General features: G+C 41.1%; 1 protein-coding gene across 3 annotated transcripts; it reads left to right on the plus strand.

The window, feature by feature from the left end:
• Positions 1 to 4: 4 nt before the first annotated feature.
• st3gal5 (ST3 beta-galactoside alpha-2,3-sialyltransferase 5) lies at positions 5 to 24,079 on the plus strand. 3 transcript variants are annotated; one of them, XM_029165508.3, is made up of 8 exons: positions 5 to 154; positions 1,030 to 1,133; positions 7,073 to 7,190; positions 13,628 to 13,831; positions 20,839 to 20,969; positions 21,040 to 21,226; positions 21,551 to 21,709; positions 22,593 to 24,079. In XM_029165508.3, the coding sequence occupies exons 2-8, from the start codon at positions 1,051 to 1,053 to the stop codon at positions 22,848 to 22,850; spliced, it is 1,140 nt and encodes a 379-aa protein (XP_029021341.1). In that variant the 5' UTR covers positions 5 to 154; positions 1,030 to 1,050; the 3' UTR covers positions 22,851 to 24,079. The 3 variants fall into 3 exon arrangements, with proteins under 3 accessions (XP_029021341.1, XP_055368555.1, XP_029021343.1); XM_055512580.1 differs by lacking the exon at positions 5 to 154 and adding an exon at positions 300 to 318; XM_029165510.3 differs by lacking the exons at positions 5 to 154; positions 1,030 to 1,133 and adding an exon at positions 1,152 to 2,803.
• Positions 24,080 to 24,467: the final 388 nt, after the last annotated feature.

Consider the following 24,467-nt stretch of genomic DNA (forward strand, 5'->3'; position numbering starts at 1 on the left):
TCTTATTGCGAAGGCGGAAGTGATATTTGGTGTGTGGCCGTTGATTGGTTCGTTGGTACGCTGGGCTGCGCAGCTGTGCAACCGTACTCCGTTTTTGTTAGTTTGTTCTTATCCACGCACTCGATCATGGTCCTGCATCTGTATCAATGAAACGGTGAGTGGGTGAGGTCATTCAGCTATCAAATTCTAGGCGGGATGAGACAACTGGCGGTCTAACGACGTCGTGAACGTGACTAAAAGATGCTAGCGGCTTCTTCTATCTGAGCGGCGTCTACTGTAATCGATTATTTCACGTCTTCGTATGAGGCGGTGGGTGAAGTAAGACAAACTGCCTTCTACCTATGGTATTCCAGTGATGCTATGCAAATGAATTTAAGTTCTGATAAATCATCAGCCCCCGGTTCTTTTGTTAGTTAAATCACACGACCCAAAACGCGTTTATACCTTTTAGTAGATTCACATCAAGGCTCGTTTGACGTAGTAACACAAACAGAAGCGTCCTCCCCTGCAGCCGCCGCTCATCCTCACCTCGGTTTCTGCGATCGGATGGACGTTCTCACACTTGGAACATTGTGTAAAGTTATCTTGTCAGAAACCTTTTCCCCGGAGCGACGGTTTTTGTCTGCAGCATATTCTTGGCTGAAAGCTGTGTTGTGATCGACCGTTAGCTTCTTGCGTTAGCTCAGCAATATACTCTCATTAAACGATGATCTGTTCACGTTAGTGTGTGTGTGGTGTGTGGGGCACACGAGAGAACTATAGATATATATTTAAAATTCATTTATTTTATGTATAGATGCTGGTTTGTCTTTATATGTTGACATTTATTAATGCTACTCTTGATACATTCTTGAAGATGTGCTTTCAATGTTCAGGCATTAGCTGTAATAAAAAAATAAATTATATTGTGTATTGTTTTGAAATTGCTTAGAATTACTGGTACTGAAGTTGCAGAAGTTGTTTAGTGAAATAATGTGTTTGTGATCAGCTCGTGATGTACCAAGCATGTGACTCTCCCTCTGCATTCAGGACAGGATCTCCGAGGCCCAGATGCTTCCGGGTTTCAGCAGAGAAACCAAATCTCGTGTCAATGAAGTTAACATGAGGCTTCCCTTGCGGAGGGCGCCACACAGGTGACGTCAGCACCTTCTCTAAGCACTCAGCACTCTTGTGACCCTGCAGTAACACTAACTGAACAATACATGGCTCTTGTGTTTGTGAGGAACACTGGACCTTTTGTGGTCTTTATTTAGCAAAAATACAGGAAACCTGTAATTAGGGTCTCACCTTCTGGAGCCTTCTTACCCCTAACTTTTATGAAATAAACAGTTTCTGCACTATATAGAGAATGTATAAATTCTCTTGATGACAGCTGTTGATGTTTGTCACCTTTTTGAAAGAAATGCAGGGCTGCAGCTCTCGGTTCTTTTAGTGTTCGCTATGAGGATAACATTACTGTCCCATTCAGATACACAGAAACGCAAAGTGATGTGCACATTTAAAAGAATGCATTAGCTTAAACGCAGCGGTCATACTAGCAGCTCTGGGGTGGGTGTATAGACGGACACCCAGGAGTTTAGAAACGAACCCTCTTCTAATTTCTATCTCTATCCAGTCTTGCAACCAATGCCATTTCAGGGTGTCTCCCCGTTTTGAGGACATACTGTAGTGCCTGACCTGCCTGTGACCACCACTGTCTTTCATGCCACAGAACCCATGGCCACCCACACAGACACTCTACCCTTTTTTTGTTTCACCCTGATGCTTCATGAATCCTGTCTGCATGAACCATATGTCAAAGACGTGGAGGTGGGAACTCTAGCTGTGTGGGCCGTGAGTTTATATGTTCAGGGCAGTAAGAAATATCCTAGTAGGAATTCATATAGACTTTTAGTGACTGAGTTTCCCAAGAAGTTATTTCAGTGCCAACTGTTCTAAAGACGTTTTTGTTTTGTTTGTTTTCTGAGGCCGAGATATGGAAGGCTTTCATCTACTAATGCTGTTAGTTAATTTTTTAACTTATGCAGAGCTGCTTCTTATTAAATTATTATTAACTATTAACTGCTGCAGCTGGTATACTGTTTGTTAAAACAGGACAGACAGGAAGCGTCACAATAATGACTGGTCTTCATTAACCCTTTACATAGCCACTTTGGGGAAGCTATATGTTTGATCAGTTCTTTGGACTTGGAGTACACTAATACGGATTTTAATTTTATTTTACTGAACAAAACATGACCCCAGGCTCCACATAGGACAGGGCACTCGATGACGAGGAGTCAAAATGTCACTGCAGATGTCTTTAGTTACACATTTGACTAGTCTAACCTCCGTCACTAAACTGCAGCAGTGAGAGGAGGAAGTTACTGGGCAAACCTGCCTCTCAGTGTTACATTACTGATTCCTTTTTTGTGCTGCAGAGGGAGGGCAAGTTGAAACCTTCTCACTTGACTTGACACCAGATCAGTTTATGCTGATGTGCTGTGTGGTGGGAATTTCCCATAAACAAGCAGATGAGAGAGTTTTCTTTTTATCATCATCAACAAACCAAAAACCAGCTGGGGAGATCAGTGCACACACCACGAAGGTGTGATGCAAAGAGCCCACGATCCTCAAGTTACTTCTGCCTTTTGACCCCTGTCTCTGGCTCTGGTGGAATGTCTCTCTGGACTAATAGAAATGTTTGTGCCACCTTATCTCGCTGTGAGTGAGAATGCAGATGAACCTGCGGAAGGATCATTACTGAAAGCCCCTCAGGCGGTGGCGCCTAGGCGGCCAGATGTCTCAGGACGATGATGCACTGGTGGGTGCGTACAAAGAAAAGAAACATTCATTACATTTTCACTTCTGCATCATCGTGTCTCTTTATCCAAAGGAAGGAACACAGAGCTTCCAAGACAAGATGCATTCGCTTTAACAGCCTTGGGTCTGGTGGGGAGTCCGATAGAAAGGAGCCAGAGTCCGGGTGTAAAAGACAAACATATACTAGAAAAAGTAATTTCTCGAGAAATTACGTGGGAGAGCTGATCTGCTGCCGCAACGATGACAAACGCTGATTAAGCTGCTGACGTCAAAAAAGTTGACTACGTCCAAAAGTTGACTACGGCAAAACGATGAAAACGAGAAAACGATGACAAAGATTAAAACGATGACAAAAGATGGCGATTAAAAAGATGATTAAAAAGATGACCAAGGTCATACTAAGACAAGATTAAAATATGACAATGATTCAAAATTTGAGCAAGGTAAAAAATTAATCAAAGATTAAAAAGTTGACCAGAGTGCATTGTTGACAATCATAAATAAGCTGACTAGCTTTTTAATTTGAAGAAAGTATTTGTAAATAATTACCTGTGTAATAATTTAATAACTAGTAAAAATTTACCAGTCAGAAACAAAAATCTTGCCATTTAAGGTAATAAATTACATTGGTGCTTTTATTTTGAAAGGATTTAGAGGTTGTGTGTGGGCGATTACTAAACTATAAAATAGTTTAGTATTAGATAGTCATAATTTATCATTCAATAGCAACAATAGCCCTATTAAAGCAAAAGATTTAGATTTAGCCCTTTTAGAATAAAAGCACCCTAATAAGTTTGAGTGGCTATTTACTAAACTCTAAAGTAGTCTCTATAACGATTGGCAAGTATTCAGAACCACAAATTTTCTAATCAATCTTGCCATTAAAGGTAATAAATTGTAATTGGTGCTTTTATTTTGAAAGGATTTAGAGGAAATGTGTGGGGGTAATAGCGTAACTGTCAATTAGTCTTTAAATAATCATAATTACCCATTCAAAGGCAAAAACATTGCAGTTAAAGCTAATAATTGGCATTGGTGCTTTTATTTTGAAAGGATTTAGAGGAAGCATGTGTGGGTAATTACTAAACTGTTAATCTATCTTTAAAAAGTCATAAGTACCCATCTAAAAGCAGAAATACTGCTATTAAAGCTAATTATTTGGCTTGGTGCTTTTATTTTGAAAGGATTTAGAGGAAGTGCGTGCTTAATCACTACACAATCCAATAGTGTGGTTGACTAATCAGTAACAAGCATGGAACTGCTCTGTACACTGAGCATCAGCAGTTTGACCTGTCAGTCAAATCTGCAGCTGTGCCGTCGCCATGGAGACAAAAGGCGGGAAAATCAGGCTCACTCTGCTCTGTAAAAGCAGAGTTTCACCCTGTATAAACAGGCTTGTTCCAGCTAAACCATGATAGTTATCACAAAGATTATTTCATTTTACGAGTCCCAAGGCTTCAATGAGCAAATGGTGTGAATTTTATGTTTAAGGACAAAAGCTTGTAGCCACAGTGGCAATTTCAAAATACATCTCCTCTGTTTTTCTCCCCAGACGTCTGCCGAAATTTATCATTAGAGTCTATGGGAGAATTTCGGGATCTCTCTGCACTTTGAGTTCGATAGCGACTAAAGTATAGGTCTGAGGGTAAAGCCAGACACATCATTAAAAAGAAGACAATTATGACTACGATTTAGTGAAGTAATTACGTTGATAGAGTGAAAATTGTGTCCGTAGTGACGAGTTAAAGATAGAAGTTCTGTCTTAAAAAAGTGCACCTTCTCACTGTAGCTGTGACATCACGCACTCTAAATAACCCAATACACACTAATGGAAAAGATGAAAATTGACCAAAAACCACCCAATATTTAAACTTCTATAAATCAGAAACTATTAAAGATATTTAAACAATTTCTGGAAGATTAATAGTTGAATAGTAATAGATTATTTTGTAGTTTAAATGGTGTCTGTAGCTTAAAGTATGCGGAAGTAGTTAAAGCTGAAAGTAGACAAAGTTGAAGAGAATTTGAAAAGTTGTTCCCATTCATTTCAATGGGAAAAAAAGTTAAAAAAAAGCTTAATAACTTGAAAAATATGAAACATATGAATGAGAAAAGTAATAGCACACTTCTCCTTAAAAAGCTGAACATTTTGATATTGGAATCGTTTCTGTAGCTGAAAGTATGCGGGACTAGTTAGATGCAGAAAAACGGGGGGAAGAAAAATAATAATAACTAGAAAAAGTAATTTCTCGAGAAATTACTTGGGAGAGCTGATCTGCTGCCGCAACGATGACAAACGCTGATTAAGCTGCTGACGTCAAAAAAGTTGACTACGTCCAAAAGTTGACTACGGCAAAGCGATGAAAACGAGAAAACGTTGACAAAGAATAAAACGATGACAAAAGATGGCGATTAAAAAGATGACCAATGTCATACTAGGACAAGATTAAAATATGACAATGATTCAAAAGTTGACCAAGGTAAAAAATATATCACAGATTAAAAAGTTGACCAGAGTGCATTGTTGACAATCATAAATAAGCTGACTAGCTTTTTAATTTGAAGAAAGTATTTGTAAATAATTACCTGTGTAATAGTTTAATAACTAGTAAAAATTTACCAGTCAGAAACAAAAATCTTGCCATTTAAGGTAATAAATTACATTGGTGCTTTTATTTTGAAAGGATTTAGAGGTTGTGTGTGGGCGATTACTAAACTATAAAATAGTCATTAGATAATCATAATTTATCATTCAATAGCAAGAATAGCCCTATTAAAGCAAAAGATTTAGATTTAGCCCTTTCAGAATAAAAGCACCCTAATAAGTTTGAGTGGCTATTTACTGAACTCTAAAGTAGTCTCTATAACGATTGGCAAGTATTCAGAACCACAAATTTTCTAATCAATCTTGCCATTAAAGGTAATAAATTGTAATTGGTGCTTTTATTTTGAAAGGATTTAGAGGAAATGTGTGGGGGTAATAGCGTAACTGTCAATTAGTCTTTAAATAATCATAATTAACCATTCAAAGGCAAAAACAGTGCAGTTAAAGCTAATAATTGGCATTGGTGCTTTTATTTTGAAAGGATTTAGAGGAAGCATGTGTGGGTAATTACTAAACTGTTAATCTATCTTTAAAAAGTCATAATTATCCATCTAAAAGCAGAAATACTGCTATTAAAGCTAATTATTTGGCTTGGTGCTTTTATTTTGAAAGGATTTAGAGGAAGTGCGTGCTTAATCACTACACAATCCAATAGTGTGGTTGACTAATCAGTAACAAGCATGGAACTGCTCAGTACACTGAGCATCAGCAGTTTGACCTGTCAGTCAAATCTGCAGCTGCGCCGTCGCCATGGAGACAAAAGGCGGGAAAATCAGGCTCATTCTGCTCTGTAAAAAGCAGAGTTTCACCCTGTATAAACAGGCTTGTTCCAGCTAAACCATAATAGTTATCACAAAGATTATTTCATTTTTCGAGTCCCAAGGCTTCAATGAGCAAATGGTGTGAATTTTATGTTTGAGGACAAACGTTTGTAGCCACAGTCGCAATTTCAAAATATGTTTCCTCCTTGTTTTTCTCCAGACGTCTGCCAAAAATTATCATTAGAGTCTATGGGAGAATTTCAGGATCTCTCTGTGCTTTGAGGTCGATAGCGACTAAAGTATAAGTCTGAGGGTAAAGCCAGACACATCATTAGAAAGAAGACAAGTATGACTACGATTTAGTGAAGTAATTATGTTGATAGAGTAAGCTGTTCAGCTCTCCCACTAATAATAATAAAGCTTAGAAAAACAATACAGTGAATGCTTTGCAGCATTCACTGTGATAAAGCTTAGAAAAACAATACAGTGAAAAATAATAATAATAATAATAATAAAGCTTAGAAAAACAATACAGTGAATGCTTTGCAGCATTCACTGTGATAAAGACCGAAGATAACAATAGTGTGAGAGCTGTTCAGCTCTCCCACTAATAATAAAGACCGAAGATAACAATAGTGTGAGAGCTGTTCAGCTCTCCCACTAATTAGTCAGTCAAATGGAACATCAGATGTTTTAGTTGTGTAAGTGTAAGAATGTTCAGTATTGCACCTAACCAGCACATGACGACTGTGTTGGATAAGAAAAAGCACAAAGGCACAATTTTTTCCATTACACTGCCTTAACTTATAAGTACTTATGTATGTGTTTTTCTCATTTAAATAGACTGGCTTGTGTTTTTTTCTGTTCTGTGTGTGTGTGTGTCTGCGTGCGTGCCTGTCTCCAGGCGAGCATGGGTTCTGGGTGTGACCTTAGGTTTGCTGGCCTTACTGATATTCTGGCTTTTACTGACAAAAAACCCAGAAGATGCTCCAGTCTGGAAAGTCAGCCCTGCACGTAAATCGGTAAGCATGATGTACAGCAGAGGTTCCATGTTGAATCTGTGCTGCTAAATGATTTTGCCTGTGTATTATTTTACTTGTGTGGAGCAGACCATACAGGATGCCTATAGCTTGTATACTTGTATAGCGCTTTTCTACCTAAAGATACTCAAATTTCACATTCATCCGTTCACTCACACAAGCACTCACATATCACACATCTACAGAGCTGCTTTGCAGCTTATGCCAACACCAGGGACAACTTGGGGTTTAGAAGCCAGGAATCAAAGCAGCAGTCCTATGATTGGCAGATGACACCCCTGACAACCCCCCCTTTTACCTCCTTACAGATGTTCCCTTGGTCACAATAAAACAGTAAAAAACAGTTACATTTCCACTCTTTGAGAACCAAATGCTTGACGACCCCCCAGGAGAAACCATACACAACGGACGCGGAGGCCTTAATACTCAAAACAGACATAGCTTTTGTTCACTTTTGTAATATGTTATTTTATTTATTTTAATTGATTTAATTACTTATTTAAGAAATTTAAATAATATTGATTGAGATTCGACTGGTGATGTGGAATGTGCAAACCGGCCGTCATGCTGGCCAAAAGGAATTGCCAAGGAACTATCATTCAACCAAATCCCAGTTGCAGCCTTACAAGAATTATGAATCATTGGCTCTAAAACGACAATGATCCCAGTCCCAATTCTGTCAAAACCAGTGCAGTTGACGCCATCTGATCTGGCATCCATGGCCTTGTACTACTCGGGAAGGACAAAGCTGGTGTCAGATTCATGTTGGACAATCATCCTTTTAACCAATCTTAGATCGCCTTGGTATCCCAACCACTGATGGCACGATCTAGACACATATCTTATTGATCTATATCCTAATTGAAATGAGCACTGATAGTACCAAAGATTATTTCTATGCCCTGCTTCCTATAACATGTCCTATAACTCAGCTCGTGCCAGCAAAGAGGTGGACCCCCAAAGAATGTACTTCAGAACCGAACGAAGGGAACAGTTTTCTTCAAAGAATGCAAATGTGTTGGCCGGTCTATCCTCCATACGCAGGTGAACTACGGACAAAGCAGAAAACAAGCTTTAGTCTTAAGCCAAGGACCAAGGTAAATACTCATCAATTTTTCAAATTACGAATACCTGGAATACACAGTGCTCTAGTGAAGGGAAATGGGAGCACACAAACTGAGAGGTGAGGGCGGCATGGAGAAATGACAGCAGATGAGGATGAAAGCTTGTTGAATGCAGTTATGGCAGTTGGTGAATGTGATCCGATGAGGAGCTGAGGGTTGTGTTTGAGGTGGAGGCCCAGCGGAGTAAATTCCTGAGAGTACCACGGGTGTTTCAATGTCCAGGGTTTTCTGCAGCACTGTAACTGACGTGCTGTCAGTAAGTTCTGCGAAACTGAAAAAAAACATGCAACAAACAAATTGAAGGCGAAACTAAATAGACATACTTTATTGATGCCCTAGGGGAATTATTTCCTTTGCATTTGACCCATACTCACACAAGGAGTAGCAGTGAGCAGCCACACATGGGGCGCTCGGGGAGCTAGTGTGGTGTCACTTGCTCAAGGCCACGCTTGGAGGGATCAGCTGGGTACGAGCAAATGCTCAACCCCCTCATCCACCAGTCCACCTTTACAATTACCAAGCGTTCAGTATGTCTGCAGATGTTATCCATCTGTCTCCTGTCTTCCTCCGAACAGTCTGAGATCTTACTAGTCAGTCCTTTAATCCGGGTCATCCCCTGATGTAATTCATCTAAATGGGCTGAGATGTTACTTGTCAGTCCATCAATCCGGGCCAATCTCTGGTCTAATTCCGTCATCTGAGTAATCATAGCCCCCAGGGGCAGTTGTAACTCCATGGCAGGTGGACATGCCAATAAGCCGGCCGCAAATTTTCCAATCTTCCGATAAAGCAGGGCACCACCAAAGCCAATTATGATTAGCCCTGTTGTCAAAGTTCAAAATATGAATAGATCCTCTGCATCCTCGATCATTGGCTCCAGACACACAGGGCACCAGGAATCCTAAGCGTCTCGCACGTAACCAGAGGCAAAAGTCCCCGATGGGCAGAGTGGTTCTCCAGGTGATTCTTTTCTTTGTCAGAAAACTTTATCCAAGTCGCAGTTCGACATATCCCATCCGAGTCTTTCTAAAATACAAAACCTGAGCAATAAACACTTAAACAGACAAGAAGCTAAAACCTGACGTGGAATCAGAGATCAATAACATTGCTAAGGAGGAACTATGTCCCGATCAACAGTCAATACCGTTCCTCTATAAATAACGCCATGGCTATGCGAGACCCCGATTGCGGCTCCAATCACTATGTGGTCTGACCAAAGATCAAACTGCGGCTAAACTGAGCAAAACCACCAACAAAACAGCCAACCAAACCACCGACTAACATAGAGAACAATGAAAAGCAACTGTCTGAAGCCATGAAATGCTGAAATGCGCTGCTGCGCTCTGCCCACTAGCACAACTAAAAACGCAGCTATGGATCACAGACGAATGCTTGAAACTCTGAAACACGACAATTTCAAACACTGTCGGCAGCTGAATAGAGCAGTCAGAGTTATGATGAAAGAAGATTGTGAGGAATATTGGAACAAAGTAGCAACCTAAATGGATGGAGCTGCATCAAAAAACGAACTGCGGACATTGTACCAAACCATCTGCCGCCTCAGTGGAAAGACCAAATCGACAAATTGCAATATCATGAAGGCTGAGGGAACACTGTCAATCGAGTGTCACAATCATCAAGTGAGCGCAGTGGATGGAGTTCTTGGAAAAAGTGAAACGAGCAATCAAATCGCTCAAGGACAGAAAAGCGCCAGGACAATCCCGCTACAAGAACTAACGGGGCATCAGTCGTATCTCAATCGTAGGCAAAATCTTCATAAAGATCATTCAATCACATTTACAAAAAGCACAAAACAAATTAGTCTGGAACACCAAGCCAGGTTTTGATGAAACTGCGGATGTATAGATCAGATTTTCACGCTCCGACAACTAATGGAGGAACGCATCCGGTGTGCAAAACTGAACTTTGGATCAATACAGACAGTCATGACCACAGATAGCTCACCATCCATCATTCATCTTGATGGAACCCAGTTGGAACAAGTAAGCACTTTTTAATACCATGGCTCAGTGGTACAGGAGAAAAACATGGAAGCGTCATGAAATCTGTGCAATAATTGGATCAGCAACGACGGCGTTCTCGTCCTTGAAGTCGTGCCTTTGAAATAGGCCAATATCTTGACCCAAATTCACCTATACCGTTGGCTCATCTTGCCTATCCTTCTGTGTGGATCAGAACCATGGACGAATCAGATACCAACAAAGTCAAGGCATTCCAAATGCACTGCCTTTGGCTTTGACTTCTCAATCACCACTGAAATGACTCGATACGGGCTGACTGCGACAACGAGTCATCGATCAGCGAATTAATCCAAAGGAGCCATCTGCGCTGGTTTGGACACGTCTGCAGCATGAGCAGCGAGCGGCTCCCATACCAAGTTTTATGGCATAAAACACCAAAAACCTGGAGGGTTCAAAAATCTGCACCAAAGAAGACCTGGGTCAACTATATTGAGCATGATCTACAAAATCAACGCATCAGCATTGAATGAGCAAAAGATATTGCCATTAATCACAGAGTGAAACGGATCGTGATCGAAGCCTCAAAACCAGCGGCCTCCCAGTATTTGACTACGAACCTTTTAATTTTCCATCATATTTATGGATTTCGAATTTTTTGTGTAGTGCTGATGAGCCCTCCCTAAGGCTTTTTGTTTTTGTTTTGTCCTTGTGTTGAAAAGAAAACCTCACCCATTTTCTATGGAGGTTGACCAAAACAACCTTGGGTAGTATGAAGAACGTATGAAGGAAGGGACAGTCAGATTCCTCCATATTTTCTATGCAGAGAAAATATCATTAATTCCTCCTTTAACACACCCCGGCGATTTGTTTGCCATGGGCTCACAGATTACAACTAGTGCTTCCTGGTTTTCTCTGTACCTGCCACAACAACGGCCAGATGGAGATAGGGCGGAGCCACCCTGGTGGAGCGCAACTGCTCTGTCCACCATCGTTTTCCTCACATACGTGTACAGCACTAATATTCAATGGCCAGAGGTCCTGCTGTAGATTATTTAGACAACAGCGAGTTCTTCAGCACAGTCTGATAGTCGTGGTTAGTTGTCTGAACCTGAGTTCAGCGCCGATGAGTTACGCCATTTAGAAGAGGACGAGGCTGCCCGTAAGGAACAGGCACCCGCAGCAGAGAGCCCAAAGCCAGTGTCAGGCAGAGCTAAGGGCCAAATGCATCATGTCTCTGCGCTGAAGGAAGCACAACTGACGTCACGGCCGAGCAGGAACTGAACAGGAACAGAGAGATCAAGGACCCAAATGAGCAGCAAAGAAGACAGAGCTAGAAAAATGAAGGATTTCAATGGCGTAAGTTCCAAAACACAGCAGTAAAAAACATGGTCAGGCAGGCAGCGGTCAAAACCAGTAAATCCAACACAGGCAGAGGTACTGACAAGGATCAGACAGAGTCACAGTCAAAACACAATAACAGGTACTGAGTCTAGCATGGGCAGGAAAACACACGAGAGCTGGGGAATCATGTGACCAGAGATATCAAGCAGAAACTAAACAAGACAGAGCAAAACAAGTATTGTAACATGTATTCAAACTAAAATCTACTAGGAATTGGCACCAGGAGTGGCAATGATTCCAGAGTAGGCATTTGGCAACGACATTGTTTTACATTTTTAACAAAAAGTTATATTTTAAACAGTGTTGAATAAAGACATTATTTGTAAGTCATTTAGCAGCTTTTTTATTTTGAATCAAAGCAGACAGTTTTTAGAAAGTCACAGGTTCTTCATTTAACCAAAACCTTCTTCTTTTCTTCATCTGCTGTTAGTGGCTGGAACAACAAGAGGGTTGTCCCTTTACGGAGTCTCTGTGACGATACGCGACCGGTCGATATTACCTACAAAAAGATGAAATTAATTATTTTATTAGTATTAGAGTTGCTGCCAGCCAAACTAATGCACAGGCTAACGTTAGCAAACTAAGCTAGCGCTACTCCTGACAGTCCAGCAGCTCATAACTGTACTCAAACTTTACAGCACAAGCTAAAAGAATAAACGGTCGAATATATTACTCACTCAGTCCACCGTTCTATCTCAGCTGTTTTTTTCTGGTTTGTCCTTGGCATCCTGAAGCTAGTTTGGACTGCTGCCTTTGTTTATAAGCATCACAAAACTAATGATCCATAATACACACGGTCCCCCGTCAGCAGTAGAATCCACAACTTCAGCCATGAGAAATCGGCAGCGGTTTTACCCAATATTGCCTAGAAAATGAAGTAGTAATATTGAATTATTTGCTGCCAGCCACGCAAAGCTTCTTTTTCTGGTTTCCTCTTCATATCCTGAAGCTAGTTTCCAGCTCCTCTGAACTCATGTAACCCAAAACAGATCACAACAAATACACACAGTCAACAGTATAATGCGCAGCTTAAACCAAGAGGAACCGGTGGTGGTAAATTCATTGGAGCACTGGGATACTCAGTTGGGCTGTCTGCTGTGGGTGCCGGATCCTTACGGGCAGCCTCGTCCTCCAAACGGCATAAGTTGTCGGCGCTGTACTCTGGCTCATACAACTAACCAAGAATATCAGACTGTGCTGTAGAACTTGCTGTCTTCTAAATATTCTACAGCGGGACATTCGGCCATTGAATATTACTGCTGTACATACATGCGAGGAAAAACAGAGGCGGACGGAGCAGTTGCACTCCAGCAGGCTTGCTCCACCCACCTCTCAGCCTGCCCCCACCTCCTCTCAGCCTGGCTCCGCCTCCCTCTCAGTCTGACAGTTAAAAAAACAGGAAGCACTAGTTGTAGTTTTTGAGCCCACAGCAAACCATCTACAGAGGCGTCTTATAGGAAGAATAAATGATAACTTCTCTGCATAGAAATTATGGAGCAATATGAGTCTCCTTTCACTCTTAAATATTATGCGACATCGTTTTGGTCAACCCCCATTGAAAATTGTAGAAGTTTTGCTTTTAAAATTTCCTCTGATCACCCTGTGGTCCAGTAGTTGATCAGGGACACAGCACTGTCTGTATGTGTGTATTCTAGCCAACCACTTCAAGTCATATGTGTAACGACATTGGTCATGTTAGTTAGACAGGTCAGTTAGACTCACCTTTGAAGAGGATGCAGCGTGATAGAACACAGGTATAAGAATCACAATTTAGCAAAAGAAGTATAGAGGTTGTTTATTTATGTAATATGAAATATGTTCCCTGCAACTTGAAAGTTGACTGCATTTAAACAGGTCCTGGGATTCAGTGATGTTTGGTATACTTCTGCATGTTTTTTTTGACATCTGGCAGCAAGTACATGAGCATGTGCACAGTGTTCTGGAGGGAGAGTGTCGCCATGGCAACGCAAGGAAGAACTTGTTGGTCCCCACTTCCAGTCACAAGACCCAGCCCTTCTTGTGGAAAAACGCACCCCTCTCAGAGGACCTCTTCCTTTACCCGCCACCGTTCGGGTTCAGCGGTGTCCAGGACAAGGTCGAGGAGCTGCTACAGCTGGTGAGTGATACATCTTCGGTTTTACTAATGCAATTATTCTATGCATGCTTTTAAAACACTTAAGTGACAAAGAATGTAGCACAATGAATGTAGCAGAATGTACAGTAACTGTAATTTACCTCGAGGCTACGTACAGTATTTAGGTAACTGTCAGGTCTAATTGCAGTTATCTCTCTTTGTTTTTTGGTTTTGTTTACTCGTCAATATAGATTTTTATGTCAGACAGGCAGTGGGGGTTAGTTAGTTAAGGGGCGACAAAATTAGGGCCCACGAACTTTAAGAGACTGGATACAGGCAGGATGGTTGGATCTGCAGCTGCCCATCACAGACAACGAACTTTGAGTCCAATGATACCTGTAGGTAAGGACAGGGGGGGGGGGGAGCTGGGGAGAAACACAACTACTGGAGAGAAAGAGACAAGGTTAGTTAAACATAGAACAATGATGGGAGGTTATTGGACAGAAGAGGTAGAAAGGAACAGAGGAGCTCAGTGTATAAATTAAGTCCCCCAGCAGTCTATGTTTATTGCAGCTTAACTAAGAGATGGTTCCTGTGACTAACAATCATTGCCAGTGACCTGAACCATCTCTAACTATAAGCTTTATCAAAAAGGAAGGTTTTAGCCCCTAATCTTAAAGGTGGAGAGTGTTTCAGCTTCTCAAACCTGAAGAGGGAGCTGGTTCCAAAGGAGAGGAGCTTGGTAGCTAAAAGCTCTGCCTCCCATTCTACATTTAAAGACTCTAGGAACCACAAGTAGCCCAGCGCTCTGAGAATGAAGCGTTTTGCTTGGAGCATAAGGAACTATGAGAAAATTACTAGAAAGAAAATACTAGAAAATTCCACCCCTCTTCCCATTTACTGCATGGTTCTGTCCGTCCACCCGGATCCTATAGACTCGCTGCTGAGTGAGATAGTCAGAGCGTCACCAGTTAAAGCCGCAAGGTCTTTGCGTCAACAAAGCATAAGTCCGGCCATCAGAAAGAAATAGAAAGCTAGCTGAAGCTAGTTTACAAACAGGGAAAATACGTCCAAGATGCGCTATTTGATGAGAGCGGTAAGAGTGCTCGCACAAATTACTTTCCAAGATCCGACCTGTTGTGGAAATCTTCTTTCTTTTCTTACCGGAGATCATCAGTGTGATAAACCATCTCAAAGTTTACTCTCATGTCGACACGGAGTGGATCACAAATACATCTAAGACGTAAGGCACATCTTACTATGTACAAAGTATCCACTTAAGGACTGAGGACACAAGACCTGTATTTATACCCTGTTACAAACCCCCACATTAGCTGTTGACTGGTCTTTGATATACGTGAGTGCAGTAAAGCCCCTTTTACCTTCTTAACAATGTTCCTGTGGTCACTACAGTGAAACCCCATTATTTGATAACCAAATGCTTGATGACCCCCCAGGAACAACCCTCAGCCAGAGGCACAGCATCTCATGACATCAGAAAATTTCCCACACACCTGAAAGGCATCACACTAATTCAATAGCATATGTTTTTCACTATTGAATGTGAAATTGATGTAATTTTGACTGAATACTGATACGATTCTGATGTCAAAACAATAACTAGTTCTGCAGCAAGATTTTAACTTACAACCTTGGAGCAAGGAACCCCAATGGGTCTTAGAAGGAACTAACGATGGAAAGGATTCCTCTACGAGTCAATGGTCTATCTGGGATGGACATGCAAACCTTAAAAGCATCTGACTGCACGCACCACCACACTCCCAAGGCTCACTCTATAGCCAAGAGGTCACAGTCCAAATCAAGATCCTTCACCTCCCTTGCACTTTCTTCTTCGGGTATCACTGCCAACACATTACGGCAATTACTTATCCACTTTGTCAGGTGGAATCCTCCCTCAGTGTATATAGCTCAGAGGTCTGTATTAACAGAGATTGCTTCCCTTTCAGAAACTACAGAAGCAAAGTAGTCATCCACATAAAAATTGTGAGTAGAGTATCAATCACTTGCTGACTGAAGTAGGCTTTATTATCCTCTTCACATTTCCACGGGGCATAATTGGCACAACTGGAGAAGATGCTGCATCAAACAAATGGACAATCATTCTGAATGTCTCCATGCCCCTATGAAAATCCCCATTTGGCCACCAAAGAAATCTTAACAGGTCAACATCCACCTTCAGTACATGCACCTGATGAAATGTGGCTTCAATATCGGACATCACTACAACAGGCTCCTTCCTAAATCTGGTCAACACACCAATTGTGTGTTGATGTATTCGTCACATCAGGACCACTTAAAAGCTGAGTTGAGAGAAATGCCCTTAAAGGGTGCTGCACAGTCGAAGACCACTAGTTTTTCCTTTAATAGGGTGGTAAACTCTATGATATGGGATATGCCACACTTTGCGCTCTAACTCTGCAATTGGCACTCTTTTGTGCATATTCTTTACATAGGAGTTCTTCCATAAATGCAGTAAAGTCTTTGTGGAAATCCTTGTCCTTGACAAAGTTTGTCTTCAAGTTCAAGGTGCATTGTTCTGCATGCATATAGTTGTTTGGCATACTCATATTTCCATCTCTCCATCTCTCAATGGTAAGGCAATGCTGTAGTGGCCATCACGTAAAACCGCTGTGTCACTAATCAACTCCCGGAACTTGGCATCTTCCCTTGAGGGCCCCCATCATGGCTGTTCTCAGGGAAGTCCATCTGAAACTGCTGCTTCCAGAGCTCATCAGGCACAGACAGGCATTTTGCAGTGAAAAGATCAGGCATTTCACAATAGACATCACTGTGTAATGCAGCTACTTTGAGGTCTGGAACAATACAGCGGTTCTCCACTTTCTCTTGTCCCATAGTACGCAGGAGGTCTTGCTTTGAGATTCAATCTATCCATGAGGCTGACTGTACAGAAGGATGCTGAACTCCCTGGATCCAAGAAGGCCTAGGTCTCCACGATCAGCTGACCCTTCTTTGATTTCCCCTTAACTGGTACAATGGCAAGTTTACAATCTTGAACACCAGCCCCAGTAGGACCACTTGTCTGGACAGCAGCAGGATTGCCCTCTGTCTTGATGAGAGCTTTAACATCATTCTTTTCCTTTATGATACATATGAAAAACACTTGGAAGTCTAGAACCACAGATTTCACAGGAGGTGTTGTTTACATTGCTTACTGATGTGCCCAACACACAAGCAGCCAAAGCAGAGGCTGTTTCTTTTAAAGAAGGAAAGTTTGTTGTTATGTGTAGCGGATTCAAATTATTAATAGTTTGATATTAATGCAAAACATTAATATACCTCGAAGTTGGGGCACCAGGTTTGTTTTAAAGCTAAAACCACGCTTGTATCAATCTAGTCAACGCCAGATATCAATTCAATGAGTTACCACTCATGAACAACAATAACCACTTTCTTGTGATAAAACCAAATCAGTCTCTTATGCCGTGAATTCTTGTCGCGGTTCAGTGACCTCTGTTTAAATCTGAAGAACAATGCACACAAAACCAGATTCCTTTTAACGTTTTATTAATCTAACACTACTGGATATATGAATAACAGAATATGGAAATACTCAAATAAACAGAATAGAAAATGAGAGAACGATCAGAATGAAATGATGAACAGTGAATGAATCAATGAGTGAAGACCCAAAGAATGGTCAAGACCTGAGTGTGTGATGGCTTTGATCAAGAGAAAAGAGTGTTTGTCTCTAACTAATTCAAATCTAAGGATAACTAATCAATTTGGAATGTTCAATTTTAGCGCTTTGAGAAACACCAGACTTCTCAGAGGATCAGAGATGTTCGTCTTGCCTTAGTTTGGAGCTGTAGCCGCTGTGCAGCGTCTCCCGTTACCGGTTCGGTTGAGCAGGCGTGCCCTCTCTGGTCCAGGTGCCACGGCCTCTGGGCCAGGAATCGTCGTCCGCGATTGATGATGACGGCTCGGGTTCAGCAAAGTAACAGTCAGCCAGGCTGGACTTCCAAGGTGTTGCAAAGCGTCAGCGCTACTAAACTAGCCCAAAAAGCAAACGGGCTGGAATCTAATTTAATTGGTTCGATCAAAAATAGCGAGTCAATTAAGGACTGGTTGTAATAGTTTCAGTTTCGCAGAGTTTCTTGATGACTTTCTAACGTTACAAAAATCGTTGTTCGTTCGTGTTTCTAAGTTTAACTTAGGTTTACAAAATTTAAGAACAAAGGAAAATTAAAGAAAAGTAATGCGACGCAAAAAGAAAAGGTGAAAGAAGTTTGAAGATAGAGGGAAATTCGTTTTGCCTTGGGTGTCACTGGTTTAAATACCTCTGGGGCAGTGGTCACTGCAGGGCAGAGAAATGACTTCAACCAGTGGTGAAGAGTTCCGCCTCTTCAGATCAGGAATCAAACTATTTGATTTGGATCGCTCCTAAATCTGGGATAACTAAGCTTTCCTCTTTTCATCAAGCTCAAAGTTCCATCACATCATAACACAATAAACATGTAATGATCACTTTGACACTCAAATAAGCAGAGAAGTCAGAATGGTTAAACAGCAATATTAAATGCATAGAATATTAAGGTCTTATATGTGGTCCCTTACAATGCTGTAACAAATTAAATTGTCGTGTATTTCTATTCTCTTCAACCACGACAGAGATTTCACAAGAACTCAACTTTGAAGTTTAAATCAATAGCATACAAATTTATTATACATGACAAATTGAAACAATCATATAATGATTACAAAAGAGTAATAACAAGAGAGGCAGAGACCGAATTCACCTGCTTGTTCCTCTGCAGAGAGAACCGAGAGGTCGGAAAAGGTCCGCTGTGTGCTACCAGCGGACCCTCTGCGAAGCGCTCTGAAAACCCCAGCCTGTGAAGGCCTGCTTTTAACCACCACCTAAAATCTTTCCACATGTCCAAATAAGGACGTGTAGATGTTTTTCTCGGCTACTCGGAAAGTCCTGGCGCTGGGCCGTGTTATCTGTCCAGCTCCAGCTGCATCTGGCCCACCATCAACCTCCCAGTTCCTTTCCCAGGTCGGCGTGACATTTTGAATATTTCCTTAGGAACAGCTTGGATAATCATTGTTAACAACAACAGATTCTGCGAACACGTATTCTGCGAACCCAGTTTACGCAAACTCTTTCACCCCACCTCACACGAACCCATCTACTCTCTGTACTTGTGTACTCTCATAAGCAATGATCAATTTTACTGCTAAAAGTAAATGTAAATGTCTGTTTCCTGGAGTCTATCCCAGATGCTCCCCAGACAACGACCCTGCCAAACTGCAAGGGTTGAGGAACAGTCACTGCATCTTAACCTGACCAGAACATATTGTTCACTACCTATATATATGATACATAAATATACTACAAAATGTTATTCATGATGCCTGGTCTTGTCTTATGCAACACCCAGTAAACACTAAAACATACACGAATAATAAATGCAAGCAAAATCAAATTATAAATGACCTAATCTGGACATTACTAATTAAACAATTGTAACACTTAAAAATGTGATACAATAATGAGGATACCTAATTGTAGCTGGTGGAAATAGTCCATGTGTATGTTGCACAGATTAAAAGAAGTAAAGAAGGTGAGTATCTGTATTTCAACTTTGTGCCTACACACAAAGGAAAGCATGGTGATGAGTTGAAGTCCCTTTGTACTTTAAGAATTTCCTGGCAAATCTGTAGATCAGGCATTGAACATCACACAGGAACCAGTCTAATATCAAATGAAAACATTTTGTCCACAGAATACAATGACATCAGTTTCATGTGAGTTCAAAGTTCTGGTGCATCTGAACCAGAACCTGTGTCCAAATGAAGTCTCTCGTTCTCTTTGATGAGCACATTCCACATTTTATGGCTGGTGGTCCCAGTTCTGGGAGAGACAGCTTCTTGGTGATAAATGTGACAGACTCTCCTTTTGGCATGATAAGAAGAGGTAGAATCCTGAGGGGTTTACAGGTAGATCAACAAAGTGGACTCATGGTTCTTTGATATGGACATTTGAGATGTTGGCGTCAATTGGTGCCTGTGGTGATAGAAGCCAGTCCCCTGTTGTGGAGAAAGGTTCAGGGTCCCTTATCACTGGGGCCTAAAGGGACGTAGGGGCTCTTCAAAGGAGGGAGTTAAGTTCACATGTAGGTCAGGTTACCTCAGTCCAGACGTGGATTGCTACATATGTTGGGCCTTGCCAAGCTGATCACATTTCTCCAGTGCATGATCTTCACAAAACAAGCATAAATCCATGAGATGACCATCTTGTGACTGGATCTTGTGTCCAAATCTTCCTCTCCACAGCAGTAACAGTTGTACAAAAGCTGCTTCTTTTAACCCTTGGATGAGGAAAATGTTTTCCGCTGTAACAATCTTTAACTGCAGTCGCTGAGTTGTCACAAAGATTTCCAGATAGATAGATGTGATCTATAGCAATCTTAACCTGGCGTTCAAGGAATATGACAACATCAGTAAACAAGGCTCTGCGGCGCTGCTTCTCCTGAATGTCACATGCTACTGTTCGCCACTTATTCTTCAGATGCACTCCATGCAAATATTGAACAAACTCGGATTCCATATATAAAATCTGTTTATTCGTTTACTTATTTATAATAACATCCAAATACGTCATCCAGTAATCCACAGAGTAACGTAATGTAGTGGCCTAATAAAGAGGTCAATGAAAATATGCCTTCCCCCATCGCCCACTTACTACAAACTGTCAAATCTAAAACTTGGTGGTGGTAATAATTTAAGGTGATGCACCTCAAGTCATTACCTCCACCAATACCAGTGAGTCCGCACAATGCATCATCACGTGACCCCCCCGTATCTGTCCCCTACACTAACCCACTGCATCAACATACTCAGCTATTCAACAGTGGTCAGTACTCTTTCCATAGTGTGGGGCCCAACCTCAATTTTTTTCATAGCACCCATAACTGTTAGCGGCGTCCCTGCAGACAGGATCACAAAGTGTATCTTCAGGTTATTGGATGTAAAAGTCATGATTCTGTCCATTTTATCCTCAAAAGCTGCCAGACTCAGATGTCCTGCCACAGCTAGCAGCAGATAAATGTCAGCGCTGTGTGGTCATAGGAAATGGAGGCGTCCTCAAAGGTCTGGAGCTGGGCCCATTAATAGACCGATTTGACATCATTATCAGGTCAGACATAAATCAAGTTCTCTAAGAGTAAGTTGAATGAGGTCTAACTGCAATAGGCGTATGTCTTCAGGTTAAACAGCGGTCCTCTGGGAAAGTTCAGTGTTGATGTTGGAAATCGAACCAGCATCAGGATGAGTTACCCCGAGGGAACACCTCTGCACTGGGCCGACACAGACCCACATGCTGTGTTTGTCGGCGTGATGTATAAAAGTGTGGACATCAGCTGGATGTCTGCTATGATCCGCAAGGTTACCGTGGTGAGTAAAGAGTCTGTGTGCATGTTTTTATAAAACTAGATGTAGTTTAAGAGCAAATATGAAACCACTGAATATGTAAAATAACAAATCAGAAATCGACTGATTGATCAAGATTTGTTTATCAGCCACATTTGTAAATACATTCAGAAATTTGAGTAATTAGAATAGTCTGTTTCTGGTGACACAAAGTGGCTCAGCTAAGGAACATGTCCTGATGGAGAGAAACAGTCTTATGCTCATGAGTCAACATCCAGTCGGTGCTATTGTGTCCACTGTACAGTAAATAAGGCTCCAGCTGTGATAGATGTGTACTCTGTGTTACAGTCTTTATGGGACTGGCTGTTCTTCTGGCAAAAGGTTCCGGATCACATCCCCATTGAGCCTCCAAGGTTCAGACTTATAAACCCACACGTGATCAGAGAGACTGCACTAGATCTGCTGAAGTATTCTCCACCCAGACCCCGCCTGTGGGGCTGGGACCAGGTAATGGACGCTCAACCAAGGGCAAGATGGATTTTGGGTGTCTTTTAAAATATTTATTTTGTTTTATATTATTAAAACACAGATTGTGACTCTATAAATTTATTTTAATTAATTAATTAATTTTACCACTGATCTCGATTAGGGTCGCTTTATCATCACAAGTGCATATTGTTATGACAGCAATACTAACAATTGGAAATTGCATTTTCTCACAAAATGTCAGGATCAAATCTAACCACATTAGCCTGAAATAAAACCATGTATAGTTTAGTTAGTTGCCGGAGGCTCTAATTCAATATGTCTTATTCAGGGATTTGTGTGCTTCAAGTCTAACTTATCTTACAAGTGTAGATTAAACCCAGACCTGACCATCAGCACCCATCAGCCATCTGTGTGCAAAGGTTTTTGTTCTGGATGCTCCTAGTGTTAATAGCAAGTAGAATCTACAGTCAAATACAAATTGTGAGAGATTACTGTACGTAGTCCTGTCACATCATTTGAATGAGCAAATAAATAGATGTGAGTCTAAGCTGGAGCTCTTTGCTGCAGTGTCCAAGGCGTATCTAACCTTCAGACAGAACCCTCAGAGTTTATTCTATGGTGAAAGTTTCTGCTCCCTGTCTCTCCCAACACCAACATGTACAAGCAAACAAATTAGAAAAGCAGGATTTAGTCAAACACAACTGAGGATTACAATTACAATTAAGAGATATAAGAGAGAGAGAAAAGATAAGAGATCCAAACTAGCGCTTGGGGAAACATATTTATAATGCTTTTATTACTGTGGAATCTAACTTAAAAATAGAAAATGAACAGTTCAGTTAAAAAATAACGGTAATCATTTTTGTTCTTTATTAACGAATAATGGGCTTGTTTTTCGCAGAATATCCCTACCTTGGGTGTCTCTGCACTAAATCTAGCCAGTCTGCTGTGTGATGAGGTCAGCCTGGCAGGCTTTGGCTACAACCTCTCCCAGCAGGGGACACCACTGCACTACTATGATCACCTGCCCCTCAGCGCCATGTCACGACAGAAGATGCACAATATTGACAAAGAGACTGAGCTCCTCAAACTTCTGGTCAGAGAGGGAACCGTCACGGACCTGACCGGCGGGATTCACTGCTCCTTCTGCCACAGCTGACCTACTGTCAAGGCGTTGTAGATGGCGGAACCACATGCACAGCACAACACAGCGTTTATGAGGTTAAGAGGACAGTTTATTCCAGATACAGAGTCCAATTCAGGCAGAGTCATACACGGGAGATCAGACGGGGTTTAAACAGGATCAGGCAGAGACGGCGTCAGGGACAGGCAAAGTCATACACGAGAGATGGGTACAATACCAAATCGTCGGGCGTCGAATCGTGGGCGGGCGGGCAAGGTCGGTAACAGGCAGTAGCAGGTAATCAAGGCAGACAAGGCAGACAGGGACTAGGCAGGCTCAGAATCAGAGGTCAGAACAGGATGCACGATACACAACAAGATTCGACAATGAACGCTGGAAAGTGGTGATTACACGCAACAATCTGGCGGGTAACAGGTGTGAGAGGTTGAACTTAAATACAGAGCAGACTAATAGCAGATGAGATGCAGGTGTGGGTAATGAAGACCGGTACAAACAGGAAACAGTAGAATGTGTGGTGTTTAACAGGAAGTCCTTTCAGAATAAAGGCGGCTATAAAGCCCGGACGTGACACCTACAGACTGGCAGTAGGACAACTATGTGTTAACTGAGCAAAATTTCTTTTTAAAGTTGTTCCACTACAAAACGTTGAGGTTAAGTTTTATAGTTGAGGTTGAGTTTTACACCAATTATGAACCCAAACAGTATTTTGTGTCTATACCCACCACCCACTGCTAAATATATGCCCACTGTTAACTTTATGGTGTTTTGAAGTCAAAACTGTAGCATCAAACATTACATTACTAGTGTAGTTACCAAAGTATTAAAAAGTCTGTATATATATATGTGTGTGTGTGTGTGTGTGTGTGTGTGTGTGTGTGTGTGTGTGTGTGTGTGTGTGTGTGTGTGTGTGTGTGTGTGTGTGTGTGTGTGTGTGTGTGTGTGTGTGTGTGTGTGTGTGTGTCAAAGCACCATCTCTGTATACAGAGCCATTTGGTCATTGACTGTTAAATTTTGGAATAACAGTATGAATTTATTTGTCTTTATTTCGAAATGAACAAGTACTTAAAGAATGAGCTGTTCAGCCCATTACCGGTAGTTTATTATTTTACTGTGAAACTTTTTATGCAACGCTACAAGATCTGAAAAGTGTTATTTATGAAGGAATTTTTATTAACTTTGTTTTTATCTGTATTTGTTCTGCACATCTGTATTCTTACTTTTAAAATCATGTATTTCTGCTTTAAGTGAGAGACATTCTTTTCATGAAAATATATAAAATACACAAAACAACTGACATCGGCACAAAACAAATGCACACAGCTTAAATGGGAAAAAAAGAAACACTCTTCTTCTACTATCTCTTCTATTATTATGACATATTGAGGAAATATTTACATTACTACACAGTACATAATTTTTATTAAGATGTACTTAAATTTCGTAGTAATGTTTTTAAATTCTCATTTTTTAACAAAAAAAGTTCGAAAATGCAAATGTTGTACAGTGCATCAGTAGGTTTGCTGAATACAGTAACTCCTTTAAAACAGATCAACTGCTAATCTTATCTAGTTTGGATATAATAATTAACTCTTCCAAGTCGTCCACTTGTCTTTTAGATCCATTCCCAACCAG

This window comes from Betta splendens, chromosome 10 (genome assembly GCF_900634795.4).
Source record: "Betta splendens chromosome 10, fBetSpl5.4, whole genome shotgun sequence".
Taxonomy (NCBI): domain Eukaryota; kingdom Metazoa; phylum Chordata; class Actinopteri; order Anabantiformes; family Osphronemidae; genus Betta; species Betta splendens.